General features: G+C 46.4%; 1 protein-coding gene across 1 annotated transcript in view; it reads left to right on the plus strand.

Annotated features, from left to right (window-relative positions):
* The first annotated feature begins 634 nt into the window (after nt 1-634).
* The window catches only part of SLC44A5 (solute carrier family 44 member 5), a 745,501-nt gene continuing 729,596 nt past the window's right edge, over nt 635-16,539 (plus strand). The window contains exon 1 of the mRNA XM_085602261.1: nt 635-996. Within this exon, the coding sequence (XP_085458387.1) occupies nt 963-996 (34 nt within the window). The 5' untranslated portion in view covers nt 635-962. The remainder of the gene's footprint in view (nt 997-16,539) is intronic.

Consider the following 16,539-nt stretch of genomic DNA (forward strand, 5'->3'; position numbering starts at 1 on the left):
CTTCAGCTGTGCTGTGGGGAACGCAAGTCTGTTTTGTTTATAAAAATGTAGACGGACACCTGTGTCATGCACCACCAACGGTTACCGCAGTAAAGTGAAATGTTTTCAATCCAAATAGGGTAACTTTAACTGTAAAATAAAGATGTCCATACTTGCTTGTTGCTTAATGAAACAACAAATGCCTTCCTTTTGGAAATATATATACAGCTTATTATGTCACTAACATCTTGATATTTACTCATTTCGGGGCTCGTTGCAGAATACAGAAGGCCTGGTGTTCTAAAGTTACTCTGCCTGGTGGCCGGTTCTCTCGCGCGAGGCTCTTCTTTCTATGCATCCATTGTGGGTCCTTGTCTGCGGGACCCGTGTCTCTGGCTCGCGGTTGTGGGTGTCCTGCTGCGGGGGTTTCTGCCAGTACTTGGGAAGCAGAATGCCCTCACCGGAGGCGGGGAGGCTCTGACGTTGGTCGGGGGGACTCAGGACAAGTGGAGTCAGAGCTCTCACTCGTGTTTCACCCAGTGTCCATCGCAGGCAGACAGAGCGCATCTCTGCCACCCTCTGCCCGCCCCCTCTCTGCGCGGAATCCTGGGCTCAGCACTTCACACACATCGCGGCTGTAAGCCCTCCACTGAGAGAGAGAGAGGGAGTCAGCCTGCAAAACAAGAGCCCTGCTATTCAGGGAGATAAGACCCCCGAGCCTCTGAGCTCTGAATACACCAGACAAACACCTGCACGCCCGGAACCGAGCGCTGGCCACAGAGACGACAACGGACCCGGCAGCCGGCCGGCCGGCCGTCCGCCGCAGGCAGCTCAGACCCGCTGCCCTGCGATCCGCTCCACCACAGATCTCCCCCAGCCACCCTGCCCCAGACTCACATGCCATCACAGCCGCCACAAAGAGGAGCAGCGCCGACTGACAGAGACCCCGCCCGCCTGCCTTCCTGAGCACCCACCGAGGGAAGATGGCCAAGCGGACGGTGGCTCCCTCTCCCTACGGTAAGCACTCCCTATGTCACCCCTGTCTGAGCATAGATAGCGCCCGTTTTAGGACACTCCGAGGCAGGGCCCCCAGATGCAGCCGTCTCCTCTCCCGTTAGCTGCACGACCAGCGCACAGATTTGACGCTGAAAGATCTGCTCAGATACTGACTGAATAGAACAGGTCTGCCTCGGAGTCATCTGGTACGCGGGGAGGGGGCTGCCCTGTCCCCGCTCTGCGCTCCCGCCCCACTCTCTCTTGACATTGTTGCACAGGCGACCGATGCTACTTCCATCACTATGACCCACACAGCGGACGGATCCTTCCCGTGCATGCCTACCGGGCCCAATCACGCCACACCATTTGCAGCTACAGATGTTTATGTTCTGGGCTTTGGGGAACGTAGGGGGAGGGGGAAGGGGGCGCATTTCCCAACATTGCCCTCCAGTGTCTGTGCAGTGGGGCAGGAGTCTGGCGTCCCCCCGCAGCCCCCCTCTGAGCAGCAGCAGCAGGTGCCAGCGGCTGCCGGCCCTCCCGTGCCACAGCGCGATGCTCCCTGAGGCTGCGGTGCACGCGGGCGCTCCATGCACGCACGGCCAAAACGGGTGTCATTCCCAGTACTGGCTTTTCATTAGAAACAAATCATTTTAGAGAAATTAAAGATTCACAGAAGCATTAAAATGGTATTTGCTTTTGAGGTGCACGCTGGAGCGTGTGTCCGTGCGTGCTGGTGAGACACACCTCAACATTCTAAAGTTGGAGACAGACTTGTGTGCTCTAAGAGGGAAACGGTGCTCAGTAGAACGTTCTAGCTATCACAGCCAGTACTGCTCTCCATGACGAGCAACAGTTGATTGGCGTGGTGTCACTATAGGCGCGTAACAACTTCGTATGGGGGCAGCAAGACAGCTTGGTGGGTTAAAGCATTTGCAGCTGGTCAGTCCCAGCCCTCCCTTTACTTCCTCTGAGGACAATAAATAAGTTGACTTAAGTTGTAGTCACGCATTTTACCTACAGCGCCAGGAACCCACAAGCCTATTGTAGGAAGCGCTATTCATAAACACGTTCTTACAACATTTTTGTGAAATATGCTTAAGAAAGCCAGACAACTTATGAAACACATGCACTCCTGGTTCAGAAGGAGTGCGCTGTCATCCATTTAGCAATGTTGCTACTGGGTTGAAAGTTGCTAGCTTCTTCACTGAGGGCCACTGGTTGGACTAAAATCAACACGTTTTAACGTGTGGCGTCTGGTCTCGTGAATGCGCACTATTAAGACCTCCCTTGCGATGGGAACAGTTTGCTTTAGAAGCTTGCCAGCCCAAAGTCTTCGGTGGTTTCATTGACAGCGAGGGAGGACTGTGTTGTTTGGTCTGTGCAGCGCCCTGGTCCCTTCTCCTGCTCACACCCAGGCAGCCATGGCGAAGACAGACGCCTCATTCAGTCTATGCTAATACTCTCTCGGCCAGGCCCAGGTGACAGCTGAATGGCGCTTTTGTGCCACCCTGCCACCAGTGCGCGCACTCTCTTCTCCTGAGGTACCTTTCTCAAGTCAATAATATTCAGGCAGCTCCCTCGTGTTAGCGAATACCAAGGTATACTTTTTTCCTACAAGAGACGCGCATTATTTAAATCTATTAAAACAGGAAGTTATCAACTCGGCTGTGGTGGCTCTCACTTACACCTTCGTGTTATTGTCATTATATCATATTTCAATAGCCCGTGTAATCATTTTGTAGTGGGTGCTTTGGTTCTGGCCGCAACCCCACTCTGTTTTTTTGCAGATTTTTATGTCAATGCTTTTTACATTTCTGTATCTCCACAGTAGGACTGATTTTGCCTGACAATGTTCCAGTCTTGAGCTGGTTTCTCAATTTTAACTTGGGTATACTCTCTCTGCTTGTGATTTCTTGTGTCATCGTGGTAGATTTTATCCATGTGTGGGGAGTGGTTGGGTTGTGCAACACATAGTGGGAGAAGCCAGTGAAGAATAACATCTGCTCGTATTACATTAATAATTTTAGCACCACACCTCCACCTCAACCAACCCCCCCCCCCCAATATTAATACGACGTTCTGCTCTCGATCACACTAGGGCCTTTCATTTATATTGGTATTATAATTACTTTTTTTTACAGTGGTAAAAGCCACTGTATGACGATGTTTGGGGTGGTGTTTGCATTGCAAGGGCATTGTTTTGATTTGCCTATAACTTTAGAACACGTGGAGAAATGTGCATGGCACTTGGCAGTCTACTTACTGAGGCTGCTACGTTTCGGCATGTAAAGTTTTCTCAAGGGCCGCCCTCGTGAAAAAATATAAAGTGAAAAATTCTATAATTTCCCATGACAGAGCAAACACTGAATGGACATAGAATTTTACTCTGAAAGTGTGTTTTTTTTCTTTTGGTGTAAATCTATTCAGTAGTTATTCAGAGATAAGTATTTGGAAAAGGTGTCACTTTTGTATATCTTGTCAATTGAAAAACCATTGTTAATGTGCTTGTAGCTGTTACATCTTTTGAGGAATATGTCTGAAAATTTGCATACGCTTATAACAATGAGATTACTATTGGTATTTTAAAATTTGTGCATATCCATTAGGAAGTCATGGTTAAAAAATGGGGCCAAAAAGTGTTCATTTACCAATAATGTTGGCACTGTTGTATTGATATGCACAAAATGTGGCAGACACTGGGAAGGTTTGATTCTCTATTGCTATGCCATGTTTTTTTACCAATCCATAAAGGGGAACCATAGTTAAATGGGGTGTCAATAACATTTTAATTTCTTACAACTGTGGAGCTGATTGATTAGACTGTATGAAGTGTGGCAAGTAGTTTGACGTAAACACCATTCGGCCCAAACTCCATCTTGAGCAGGGTGAGACCCAATTTTCTCTATTATTGCAGAATCATTGACATGTCTGGCTTTGATACAGATGTCGTCTGTCCTTATCTTTCCAAGAACCTGTGAAAATGTCAAGTCACTCAGACAGTGACATCGATAAGACACCTGATGAAACATCAGTTCGAGACAAGTGCTTTGTTATCTATGTTTCAAGGTCAGACAAGAACAATAACCTAAACAGTGTAGTCTTAATTTGCGCGTTTTTACCTTATTTGCTTATAAGAATGCATCTAAGACTAGCATCTTGATGCACATAGGTTATATGAGACATTCCGAAGTTTATATTCGTAATTCCCATCTTAGATAAGATGCAGTATAAAAGGCCTGTCACTTGACCACTTGTCAGGAGAGGTCTTTTGTCCTAGATTCTCCCAAAGAAACTCTGGATGCAAGTTATACTACCCCATGCTCTCATAGTGTAGCACGTAGAAATAGGTTTTAGGGTGTTAGGTTTTAAGATGACATTTTAACTATGATAGCAATGTTCATTTTATTCATATTGTTCACAACATTAATTTGCGCTGCCATTATGATATTTTGTGTGGTTATTTAGGTTGTGTAAGCAAGAAGTGGAGACTGTTGAAACAAAACACTTTTTAGTTCAAGTGTCTTTTTCTTGGTGCAGTTTGTGAGTGACATATTCAGTAGAATGACACAGGTTTGTTTCCAATCACCAAGGCATCCCTGGATCCCTGTTTAGGGACTGTTAGTAATGCAAAATAATTGACTCCACTTCAACTATGTATTGGGTGGGCTTCCGTGTGGCTAAAATTACAAGTCTTTCGCATTCAAGTTGGTATATTGAACTAGGTTCACTCTGGCCACCCATGGGTGGGAAAAACCTTGCAGAGCTAAGCCACAGTCTTAGTTTATGCAACAAGTTAGCAAGTGATACCCAGTTCAGATATATTAGGTTTGATGGAGCGCCAAAGGGGTTGCAAAGTTAAGTGGGAATCACACATATTTCTGATTTACTAATAACTTTAGCACTGTTTGATGGATCTGTACAAAAGAAATCAGGAACTTAGCACTTTTAACCTTCTTTTAATATTTTTAAGTTTGTGTAGAACCACCAGGTGGGGCAAGTTACAAAAGGGGATGGGGGAGTGTTCATTTGCTAATAACGTTGGCACTGTATGAGTGTGATACATGTCACACAATTTGAAAGAAGCTTGGAAGATTTGATTTTTGATTGGTATGGCAAGTTTTGTGCCAATCCGTCAAGTGGGAGGGTGGCAGAGTTAAAGATGGAGGGCAACAACATTTTCAGTTGTGTATAACTTTACCACTGTTTGATGACTTTGCATCAGATGTGGCAGGCAGTTAGCAAGTTACATACAGTGCAGGTAGTTTAGGTTTTGTGCATATCCAATGGTGCATTGGAGCTAAAGAGCAGGTTAAAACCTTTTAAATGTACTAATAACCGTGGCACGTCTGCTTGAAATTTGGCCTACTCTTGGGTTTCTCAATTTCTTGCAGGCCTATCCAGGATGGATGGAAAGGAGGGTGAAAGAAGTGTTCATCTGCTAATCTGGCACTATTTAATGAATCCACAAAAATGTTTAGCTGGTTTAACTTATTGTTGGTTATAACCAGTTTTGAGCAGGCACATTCAAAGATAAATGGAAGGGCAATTAGAGTTTCATTCACTAATAACTTCAGCACTGTAATTTGGTATGAGTAAACAAAGGAAATATCCAGCGACAGTCTGCATGGCTCGGGGGTAACGGGCAGGCGTGGGGTTCGTAGGGGGGAGGAGTCACGAGTGGTGTGGCAAATTAATAAAATAATCTAAATTTACTCTGAGGCCGGGTCCCGCATCTTCTCTGCTCCTGCTCTCCTGCCTCCGACAGGAACAGGAAGCAGGCAGCCAGGCTCCCTTCCCTCAGCCAATCACAAAGCTGCAATGCAGCACTGTGATTGGTCTGAGCGCCGTGACACAGCGCTCAGCCAAGGGCCGTAGCGGTGGGCATGTTCTCCATGCAGGCTGTAATGCAGCCTACATGGAGAACAGGGAAGTGCGCATGACTGGTTTGGATGGCTCGCCTGCCGCAAAGCAGCAGGACACGTCAGGAAACTTGAAGTTATTATCATTTTATGTTTCTCTTCTTTGCACTGCTTAAAAGCAGTGGGGAGACACTCCTCCGCCATAGTGGAGGAGCCGCCCCTGGAAATATCAGCTTGTTACATGCACTGTACATGCAGCCAAGATCGTTGTTATACATACGAAACAACTTTATTACCTAGTAAACCATACAGGAAAGATACTTTGTGTAGCACACTTCCTGAACTGAATTAGTACACGGTGCTCTCAAAGTGGTCACACAAGGAAAGTGATGTACTATAAAATAAAAGATGCGTCCATCATCACAGCACACAAATTGGACAAGTGATGTGACTGGGATTTGAGCCCAGGATTCCTGGTTGCACATTGCTTGATTCAGCCACAGGCTGGATATCTCCTTCGGTCGTCCATTTCACAGCAAAACAACAAAAGTGTTCACTTCATTTTTGAGCTAAATTAGTACATTGCGTTCAATAAATGCAAATTTTACATTAAATCATTCTGACACTACATAAGTAAAGGCAAGTCTCTCAAGAAGAAAGTAAAATGTTGAATAAAAGGGAAAGCAGGACACTATTTTTATGTTAATAGTGCAGGCTTACCATGACTCAACATAACAGACCAATTTTAGGCGTGGCTTCATGCCTCAACGACTGCAATTAAATAAATTATCAAAAGAAAGCGACCTCACGATTGCATGCAGGGTATTCATGAACACACAGAAAACAAATATACCCGTTCAATTAAGCCTACATTTCTGGCTTAGCCATCTTATTTTATGAGGAGTTCCACAATTATGGGTGGGTCCTGTTTCCCTGAGATAGCCTCACTCACCCCCCCCCCCCCCCAAGGTGTCATGCTTCATCATCGGTCATCCCGCGCTCACCAAAGCGCACTCTAATGGCGGGTGCGCCCCACGTCCCTTTCAAATGGGACATGAGTGAAGGGAAGTGATCATCTAGTAAACATCCCTGCCACCTACCAGCAAAGTGACTTTGAATTCATTTTTTTGTTCTGAGACGAGTTCATCTTTTTCGAGACAATTCCTTCTTGGATGTTACATTCCTTTGGGACTTATTGTACCGTTCTGGATACAAATTTTTGGCCCGACTGGATGTTATGTTCTTGTGGTCGTGTGTGTGCTTGTGTACCTGTGTGTCTTTTTGTATGTGTGTGTATGTGTGAGTGGGTGTGCGCTTAAATACATTTAACTGTGTTTTTGATATACCTAGTATCAGGCTGTTACGAAAAAAACTGTGTCAAATCAGAAGTTTGGTGGCTAATCTACGAATGTGCTTTGGTCAAAAGTATACATATATATCTATATATATCCATCATCTTGTGCTCCCAGCCTTTGTTCATGAGCGTGTCCAGTCAAGTTATGATACTGCAATCGACCGGACAGAATTTTATAATGTATCACTGACAACTTAAAGTGGCTAGAGATGGCCATGCAATAGCTAGCAGGTTACATGCTCCAGTGCCCAAGTGCTTTGTTTCCTGAAGAGCATTATTTGTGTTTCTTCCTTGTGACTGGTGATATCTATAAGGCGCATTAACGCGTTGAAACATACATTATATAGTGGAGATATTCAGTAGCCAACATGGCTTCATAAAATACAGAAAAGATAAGGAATTCTGAAATCAGCCAACAGGACAGTCACATAAACCTTGTGCAGATCCACCTTGCTCTTCAGTCAGAGGGGCAGCGGGCAAAGGGAGCAGATCATGTCAGAGATAAACCCAAGCCAATGTCCCTGGCTGATCAGACTCAGTTAGTCCTGCAGTAGGAGACAACCATTACTTCTTGCTTTGGGTAGGATATTAAACACACAGTGCTTCCTTTCAGCAGTGATACACAATGAACAAGAGGGGCCAGACACTTAAAGTTTAATAAAGATAAGAGTTTAAAAAAAATGTTGCATACAAACATATGAACAACATCTCTCAGATCAGTAAAGCATGCACATGCCTGTAAGGAGGGTATTCCCTTTAGGAATAGTGGGACATTTTAGTGATTCTGCTGGTGTTAGTTCATTGCTGTGATCAATGAATCAGTTCAGGGATTTTTTTAATTTGAGCATGTTCGAACATAAGAAGGGTCAAGGATCAACCACTAAAAGCCATCTGGGCTAGTGAAAGGCTGAGGGGCAGTGTAGGAAACGAGGCAGTAGTTGTGAGGTCTGCACAAGTAATGGGTCTACATTTGTCCTTCACTGAAAGCCAAACAGCCCATTGTAGCTCTTGACTCTCCGAGGGTAGCGCTGCAGAGCAGTCCAAGGTTTACTCAAGGGATGTGGTGTGGGCTAGTAATCACCATTGACAGATGCACAGAAATAACACTCAATAATTGATTACCCAGTCTGTGCTTTTATTTAAAAAAAGTAAAGTACATTTATTACACACACAACTCAAAACGATGTAACAATTTCCAAATATACATCAGATGCTGTAAATATTTCTTGACATTGTGTAAGCATTCCCACCCCTCCCGCTGGAAGTTGGTATAGTACCACCCCTCACATGAACGAACATCATCTTGCACCCAAATGCCACGTTTGACCATAACTTGGAGTGAGGGCCTTTACCACTGGCACCACGCAAGTGGCTGCCTACCACATTATTTCAACAAGCATTTCATAAAGGGAACATCTGTCATAGTGACAATACAGTATCCACACTTAAATCACAGTGGCTGACAGTCTAGTTGTTCAACTATTGCAGTAGCAAAAATACATGTCTCAGCATGACTCGGGGTGAGGAGTACTTATCATATCTGGTAACAAGTACAATGCAATTCAATCACAGCCCCTAAAGGGCACCACGGTAATCATGACAATGCTGTGTAATTATAATACCTATACCCGTAAAGGGTGCTAGCAACATTTATTCCATTATCACATTTAGTACCAAACAAGGCATGTGAATCCTAGTCCCTAAAGGACCACCTCAGTGAAACAGCACCTCTCAGCATTTACACCCTTCCAGCCCTAGGAAGGGTGTCTTCACATGAAAACTCTCAATGGGCTGCCTCTAGCCACAATCCATGCAATCATAATCCTTGTCCTTAGAAGAAAGGATCTTCCACACTAAAGAACAAAAGGCAGGCTTGAAAACATGGCTGTACTGTTGACGGGTTATCTTCTCAACGTCACCAGAGACATAGGCTGGGAAGTTTCAAATTATTATGGGGGTAATCTGCACTGCTCCAGCAGCTCCCCTCCACCATTACTTCACCTTGGTGGTGACCTCATCCTCCAGGGGTCACCATACACCACAAATGAGCGGGTTTCTCCTAAAGCATTGACCATGCCTCACAGGGTATTACGGGGTGCTTCCTCAGGAGCATGCATACTTGAGCAGCAGCTCCCCAGCTGCTCTGGGGAGAGCTGCGCCGGATTTCTTCGCTGCCTCGCACTTCATTCCACTTTTTCTGGAAGGGCCCGATCCCACCCGGGCACCCTGCGCACAGGTATGACGTCGGAGAGCAGCCCGGGGAGCCCACCCCTGGCTGCTCTTGCTGGCTCCCTGCCTGGCCAGCACCCATGCATGCTGCTGAGGGAGCCTGCCCTTTACTCTGGTATGCCTGCTCCTGTGGGCAGACGCGGGCACTGCGGCTGGCCTGACAGTGATGTGGGGGAGTGCAATGGCACTCTCCCCTCCTCTTCCCACCGTGGGGGAGTGCAACAACACTCCACCCTCCTCTCTCTGGCCGTTGGGGTCCAGGAATGGGGTCATGGGTCTGTGTCCAGCTTCACGGGGAGCGCAACGGCGTTCCCCGACTTCCTCTCTGTCGGGCCCAGGGATGGGATCCTGAGCCCCAAGGCCCCTTCATGGGTGGCACTATGGTGCTGCCCCCCTTCATTTTTGCCAGGGATGGGGTCCTGGGCCCCTCAGGCACCTTCATGGGGGGCACAATGGTGCTCCCTGACTTTACTTCACTTCTGGGGGCCCAGGGATGGGATCCTGGGTCCCTCTTCAGTTTTGCGGGGAGTATGACGGCACTGCCCGGCTTCATCTCGGAGCAGCCCCAGGACCTGACTCACCACGGGGGCACATCAGAGACCGGCAATGGAGCCCCACGCGCTTCTTCGTCGAACTCCTCAAAGGTTGCCTACCTTCCGGGGGCCGTATCTCAGGCCCCGGGGGGAGGGGGGGGCGATCTCACAGCCCTTCATCTCCTTCTGCTCCTGGTGTCCAGCTCTAGCCATCTGGAGCACTTTTCGCCACCATCCTGGCCTCCAAGAAGGCGAGCCTGGCAAGGAGCTGGCTTCACTGGACCCCTTAGCCAGACTTTCACCTTTCTTTCCTTCTTGGCCTCTCCTCTCCTTGCACAGGCACCCAGCTCTTTTTTCACCAGTCCTGGAGGCATTTAGAGGCAGAGTTCCTGGCCCTGGGGACTTCAGGGGCTCCTCCTTCCAACTGTCATGGTATCAGCCTCCAGCCCCAGTGCTCCTCAGTAAGACCACATTCCAGAGAAAGCTCCTCTTCCTGTGCAAAGCCTTTTTAAGAAAAGACTGTGGGGGCTGGCAGGAATGCACTTCTGCCCTGTCCTGCAGTGCCACATCACCTCTATGCCCCTAATCCCTCCTTCCTGCACAGACCTCTGAGATACTTCAAGATGGCTTCTTCCAGGGGTCCCATGCTACATGGTCTCTGAAAAGCTCCCTTCCCTCACGTGCTGACATCATGACCCAGGCCTGGGGAAGGCCATATCTCCCTCCTGGAAAGAAGACCTCCACCCTGGGGAATGCTTTCAGTGAAGGGCTAGGCCTCTGATGCTACAGCTTGGGGAGGAAGGTAATTAATCCAGCCTGGTTCTGAGCTGAGTCAGAGGAATATGACATTTCTGGATGACCCATAAGAAATACAGATATGCCTTTGGACATAGCGGTATGGTTCTTTTCACACAATTTACTGTGTACTTTTGGGAGTGTCTGGAGTTTATAGGCCCAAGGGAACTGAAACTACCCCAAGTAGTCTCCTTCTCCATAGGAGTATACTGAAGTGTTCCTACAGTGAAACAGCAAAGCACGCAGACTATCCCATACATGTGTACCCTTACATTACAAAGACTATTCCATGTCACCACCCAACTCTTCATAGTCCCTTCTACATCATTCTATCTGTACTCAGCTCCTGGTCTGCGCACAACAGAGTAGGAGTTTCTTCCTGTGTGGGGAGCTTTTTTTGGGGTGTTCCCATGGCGGTGCCCTCAAAATGGGCACTGCAATAGGAACGCCAAAAACAGTTTCTGCATGGCACGGCCTGTGAAGTTTATGCCGTGCAGGAACTAGGGTACATACATACAGGGGGGCACATGTTGTGCCCCCCTGCATACACCCTATGCGGAGGAGGCACGGGGGCCCTGCAGGGCCTCCTTTGTTTCCTCTCCATCATGGTGTTCATGGAGTAGGAACCTCGGCGGTCCAACCCAGCATATTGCGGCCTCCTGACAGCTGCAACACCGCCAGGGAACGACAGTTCCCTGGAGGCTGTGGGAGGGCTATGGCAGTCCGACCGCCCTAATTGTGATGTGCCGCGCCCCCACGAGTCTGACGGTCCTTGGGCCGACAGATTCATAATAGAGCCCTTAGAGTTTGATGGACAGGTAACTTTAACACAATCTTGATGGATATCTCATCTGCCTTATTACAATTCCATTGTATACACTGGCACTTGCAATAAGGCGAATGAGCTATCCGTCACGTTAGTGACAGAGTACCCGTCTGCCATCTCTAAATCAGGCCCTTAATGTCATTAATGTCATGATCACATGTAACTCCACCAGGACTGTGTACTTGCAGTAGTCTGGTAATATATAGCTCTTCTGCTTGAATACCCAGAATTAGGAATGCTAATGATGTCTCCAATAATCCATTAAACCTCTGGCACTTTTTGTAACCTGTTTCTGAGACCATGCATTAACAGTTACCCGACTGTATTCTATTAACTTATTTCTATGTGAGGCACTTAACTGCTTGCCAACTTCTAACAGCTTTCTGTGATATGTGTGTTATATGTAGCCTCCTCCCCAGCCTAGGTCCCAGCCAATGATTACGCCACACACGGAGCTTAGTTTTACACGTCTTTATTCATCTGTGTGTAACTGCAAACTCAACATTCTAAACCAGCCTTCAATACATTACGCTCTAACCCTTACGCCCCAGTTCTACTGAGTTCATCAGGAGCCAAAAGGGTTCCATCATTTATAACTCACAAGACACTACATCTCCCACGTTAAATAAAAAATTATTTATTTTACAAAATACATAGATAGTTAGACATATACAATTAAATCTCCTCAATCAATCTTTCTCACGCTTTACCTGTTCTACCTAATCTTCTTCTCGGAAACTGAGAACTGTCATCACCAGTGTCCAGGATCTACATCAGTGTTGTAAAGGTAATAGCATTCATTGATGGTTCGGACAGCAGCGGCAGGTGCAGGTAAGCGCAGTGGGGCGGGGCGGATGGGGGGGATGTTGTCAGATGGCGAATAGGGAACGTTAAATAATTAAATCCTAGTCCGTCGTCTGTCGACCCCCCCCCGCCCGCCCCACCCCACTGTCCCACCACGCTTACCTGCACCGGCCGCTGTTGCTGATTAGCCTAAAGTGAAAAGATTCTCTGGTAATAGACTTTCCTGGGCGCTTGGCAGTCACCATGTGTCCCTTGGTAAACGCCACTTGAAAAGATTCTACATCAAATGGAGTGTTCAGATTTTCTCCTACCCGTCTGTTGTGTGAGCAATCGACCTACTTTCCAAAAGATAATGTTCTTCGCACGTCGTCTTTGGTCAGCATATGTTTTCATCTTTTGTTTTTTCTCTAAGTCTTTATCATTATGGCTTTCTCATCTTTCTTTCTTTGATTGGTCCATTGAGGCAACTTGGTGTTCATTGCTCTCCCGAACATCAATGTCACAGGACTTTTACCTATGGTTGAGTGGGGTGTAACAATAAGCCCTCAAGGTAGAATTCAATACAGTTTTCAAATCCAAGTTTTTCAAGATTAGCACGTTGCAGTACTTTTTTTTAGTGTACTCCTCGTAAACTTCTCAACAAGTCCTTTGGACTGCATCCACAAAGGTGTGCTCTTCTGATGCTTTATAATCAAATGCTCCAATAAATCTTTAAACTCGCCACTATTGAAAGGTGGGCTATTGTCAAACTTCACTATGGCTGGAACACCCCATTTGACAAAGATGTCATCAAGTCTTTCAATGACTTTGTGCAGCACTCTTTGTGTATCAACCCCCGGGACAAGAATGGCACCAAAACAAGATATTTGCCTAGAACCAAGCTCAAGCCTTGCTTGACTTTCCCACCTCTAATCCAGACTTCTTGCGCATCAGAAGCAGCCGTGTAATAACATGATCCTCTTAGGTAAGGTGATACTGTAGCTCTATGAAGATGTTACATTTTTCCCTGTCCAAGTGCAGACATCTATTTTTGAACATATCTGGTACAAAACAAGTTATTGTACATTGTTGTTGAGATGGATCCCTCTCTTCCAAGGTTGTTGGGGAGAAGTACCAATGGTTATATTTATCTGAAATGAAGTGATGTATCCTTGTGTGGTGAGCTATCCTGTCTTTTGAGTGTTTACACCACTGGGTACTTGCAATGTACATTTCAGGGTTCTCCTTTGGGTGATGTAGGTATATGATGTAACATCACTGTCATCTATTACACAGATCGCAGTATGTTCGCTGAGTGCTAAAAATGAAATCTTGGTGTGGGCAGAAGCATCAGAACACCATCTGTGCAACAGACCCTAAAAGGGACATGGCATTTTAAGACCACTTGTAATGAGCCACAGTCCTCCTAAAAAGAAAGCAGAAAAAACTCTTATGTTTTATGTCCATGAGTAAATAAAGAAGTTCCCCAAAAAAGGAACCTTCAAAAATTTGGAATGAATGGATTGAACAGAACAGGATACTATTCAGGCAATAATTTGTAACATTTGTTTGAGGTAAAAAATATGCAACACAAATAGTAGGAGAAAGTAAGCGTTTTTTTTACCGCATGTCTGAGGCAGTTGATCCTCAACAAGATACATTTAAGAGAATCAGTTGTAAATGACAATATACGATGAGGCAGTTCTAAAATCAAGTGTACTAAAAAAAAAGAGGAATGTGAGCCTATTTAATGCCACACTAAATTAGGGAAAATAATTGCCTCAAGGTAGGTCATGAAACACTTTACCTCTAGCAAATTAGGTGAAAAAGTGTCTTAACGATTTAAAGATACAATCATAACATATCCTTTTTGTTTGAAATCAGGTGTCTAGTTGCCAGAGGTATGCACCCTGTTCAAGTGGGGACCACAAATTTAGCCAGGGTAAGTCACAACTCAATCCCAAATTATCCTGTGCTCACCCCCTCATCTCTTGGCACAGAGAAGGCAGGCTTTTGAAGGCAATGTGTAAAGTATGTGTGCGTTAACTCCTACAGTAATACAGTAAATACACCACTAAAACACTCCACAACAGTTTAGAAAAAGAGAATATTTACCTGATAAAAAAGTCCAAAACAATCAAAATCCATCTAGCAGAAGTCAAGTTATTGAATGTTGAAGAAACAAATGCAATAAGGTGCTTAGAAGCGGGTAGCAGTTAAAAGGTTACTTCAGATCGCGAGGGACCGGTGCATATCCAAAGTTCAGGCTAACCAGGATGGAGCGCTTGGGCCCACTGAACACAGTACCTTAGATCTTCGGACTCAGTCTGTGCAGCAAGGCTTTGCATCATCCGGCGTCTTTTCCGAGAGGCTGTGCAGCGAGGCTTTGTGAGGCTTTGCTTCGTCCAGTGGCCGTTCTGAGAGCTGTCAGCTGTGCAGCGAGGCTTTGCGGAGCTTTGCTCTGTTTGGCATAAACTCAGCTGCAGAACCCACTCCTGAGGCCCAGAACTTGGAGTAGGCAACTCAAGCAAGGGTAGGACTCACAGGAGGCAGAGTCCGGAAGCACCAGCAGAAATCCTGGTAGTCTTTTGTGTCCCTGAGACTTCAGAAACAGAAGGTGAGCTAAACAGCCTTTGGAGATCAATTTGGTGGGAAGGCAAAGTCCAGCTCTCCTTCCAGCGGAGTCAGAGAGTAGCAGGCGTCAGGGCAACAAGCAGAAACGCAGTCCTTCCAGAAAAACAGTCCAATTGAGGCCTTTGCACAGCACCAGAGTTCTTCTGACAGAGATTCAGTGTAGGTCCAGAAGTGGTTGAGTTGGAGGCTCAGAGACCCAGTACTTATACCCAAATGTGCTTCTGATGTGGGGGAAACTTCAGAGATAGGTTTTGAAGTTCACAGGTACCCTTTTCTAAACAGTTCTGTCTACCAGGTTATCTACGGGGATCACCAGCCATTTGTGTGGGTTCAGGTCAATATTCTTTGATGTCCCAGTGTGAGCCCCCTTTCTTCCCGTCTGCCCAGCTCAGCCATCGGAATTCAGATTGATGCTGATGGGTGCACTCACCCCTGGCCTTCCAGTGTTAATGGCTGTCTGGGAGGAATGCACTAATAAGAACTGTCACCCCGTCCAGAGGTGTATTGGAGACAGGATGGGGCACAGAGAGCATTTCTGCACTAGTAGTATTAAATCCAACCTTAGCAGCAAAGCGCATTTATCACTACTATTCCACTCATACCAAACATGATAAACCTACTCCCCTAGGATCAGAAATTATCACTTAGACGCATGCATTGGAATTCCCAAGGCTTTGTCTATGAGGGGAGTAGGCCTTACAGTAGTGAAAACTAAAATATGTTGTTTTACTACCAGGACATGTAAAACATAAAAGTACAGCTCCTACCTTTTACTTACAGAGCACCCTGCCCTTTGGGTTACCAAGGGCTTTCCTTAGGGGTGACTTATATGTAATATAAGGGGAGTTTAAGGCTTGGCAAGTAGCTTTAAATGCCAAATCAAAGTGGCAGTGAACTGCACACATAGGCACTGCAGTGGCAGACCTGAGACATGGTTAGAGGGCTACTCATGTGGGTGGCAGAAGCAATGCTGCAGACTCACTAGTAAAAGACACACAAATGATGGATGGAATGTGGAACAAATCAAAGATTCACCCCGGTGAAGAGATCAGGGTTAAATCCATTGTTCTTTTGATCACCATGCAACCCCAGTTTAGACCCAGCCATATGCAAATCAGTCTTTACCCTGCTCCTCATAGGAAAAGTCCAGCTAGAACTGTCAAGCCGGGTCCTCCCAGGACCTGAAACAACCATCCTTGGACTGTTTTCGGGGTATATCACCCCTCATCAGCCAGATTAGCTTGAATCCAGTGGCACAGTGAGCCAAAGACCCATGTCTGTGCATACCCAGTGCCAGGGTGGCTCCTCCACTAAGGCGGAGGAGCGTCTCCCCACTGCTCTGTTAGGAGGAGAAAAAGGAAAAATAAAATGATACATTTAATTTTTCATCCTTGCTCAGTTGGTTAGGGGCGTGGCGGGTGGGGCTGGCCTGTGTCAGAAGAACAGGAGGAGGAGTGGTGGCCTGAGTGGAGAACATGCCCAGTCTTGCAGTCCCTGTCTGTGCACTGAACCACGGGGCTCAGACCAATCACAACACTGCTATCACTGGGG

The sequence above is a fragment of the Triturus cristatus genome, chromosome 4_2, assembly GCF_964204655.1.
Source record: "Triturus cristatus chromosome 4_2, aTriCri1.1, whole genome shotgun sequence".
NCBI lineage: Eukaryota > Metazoa > Chordata > Amphibia > Caudata > Salamandridae > Triturus > Triturus cristatus.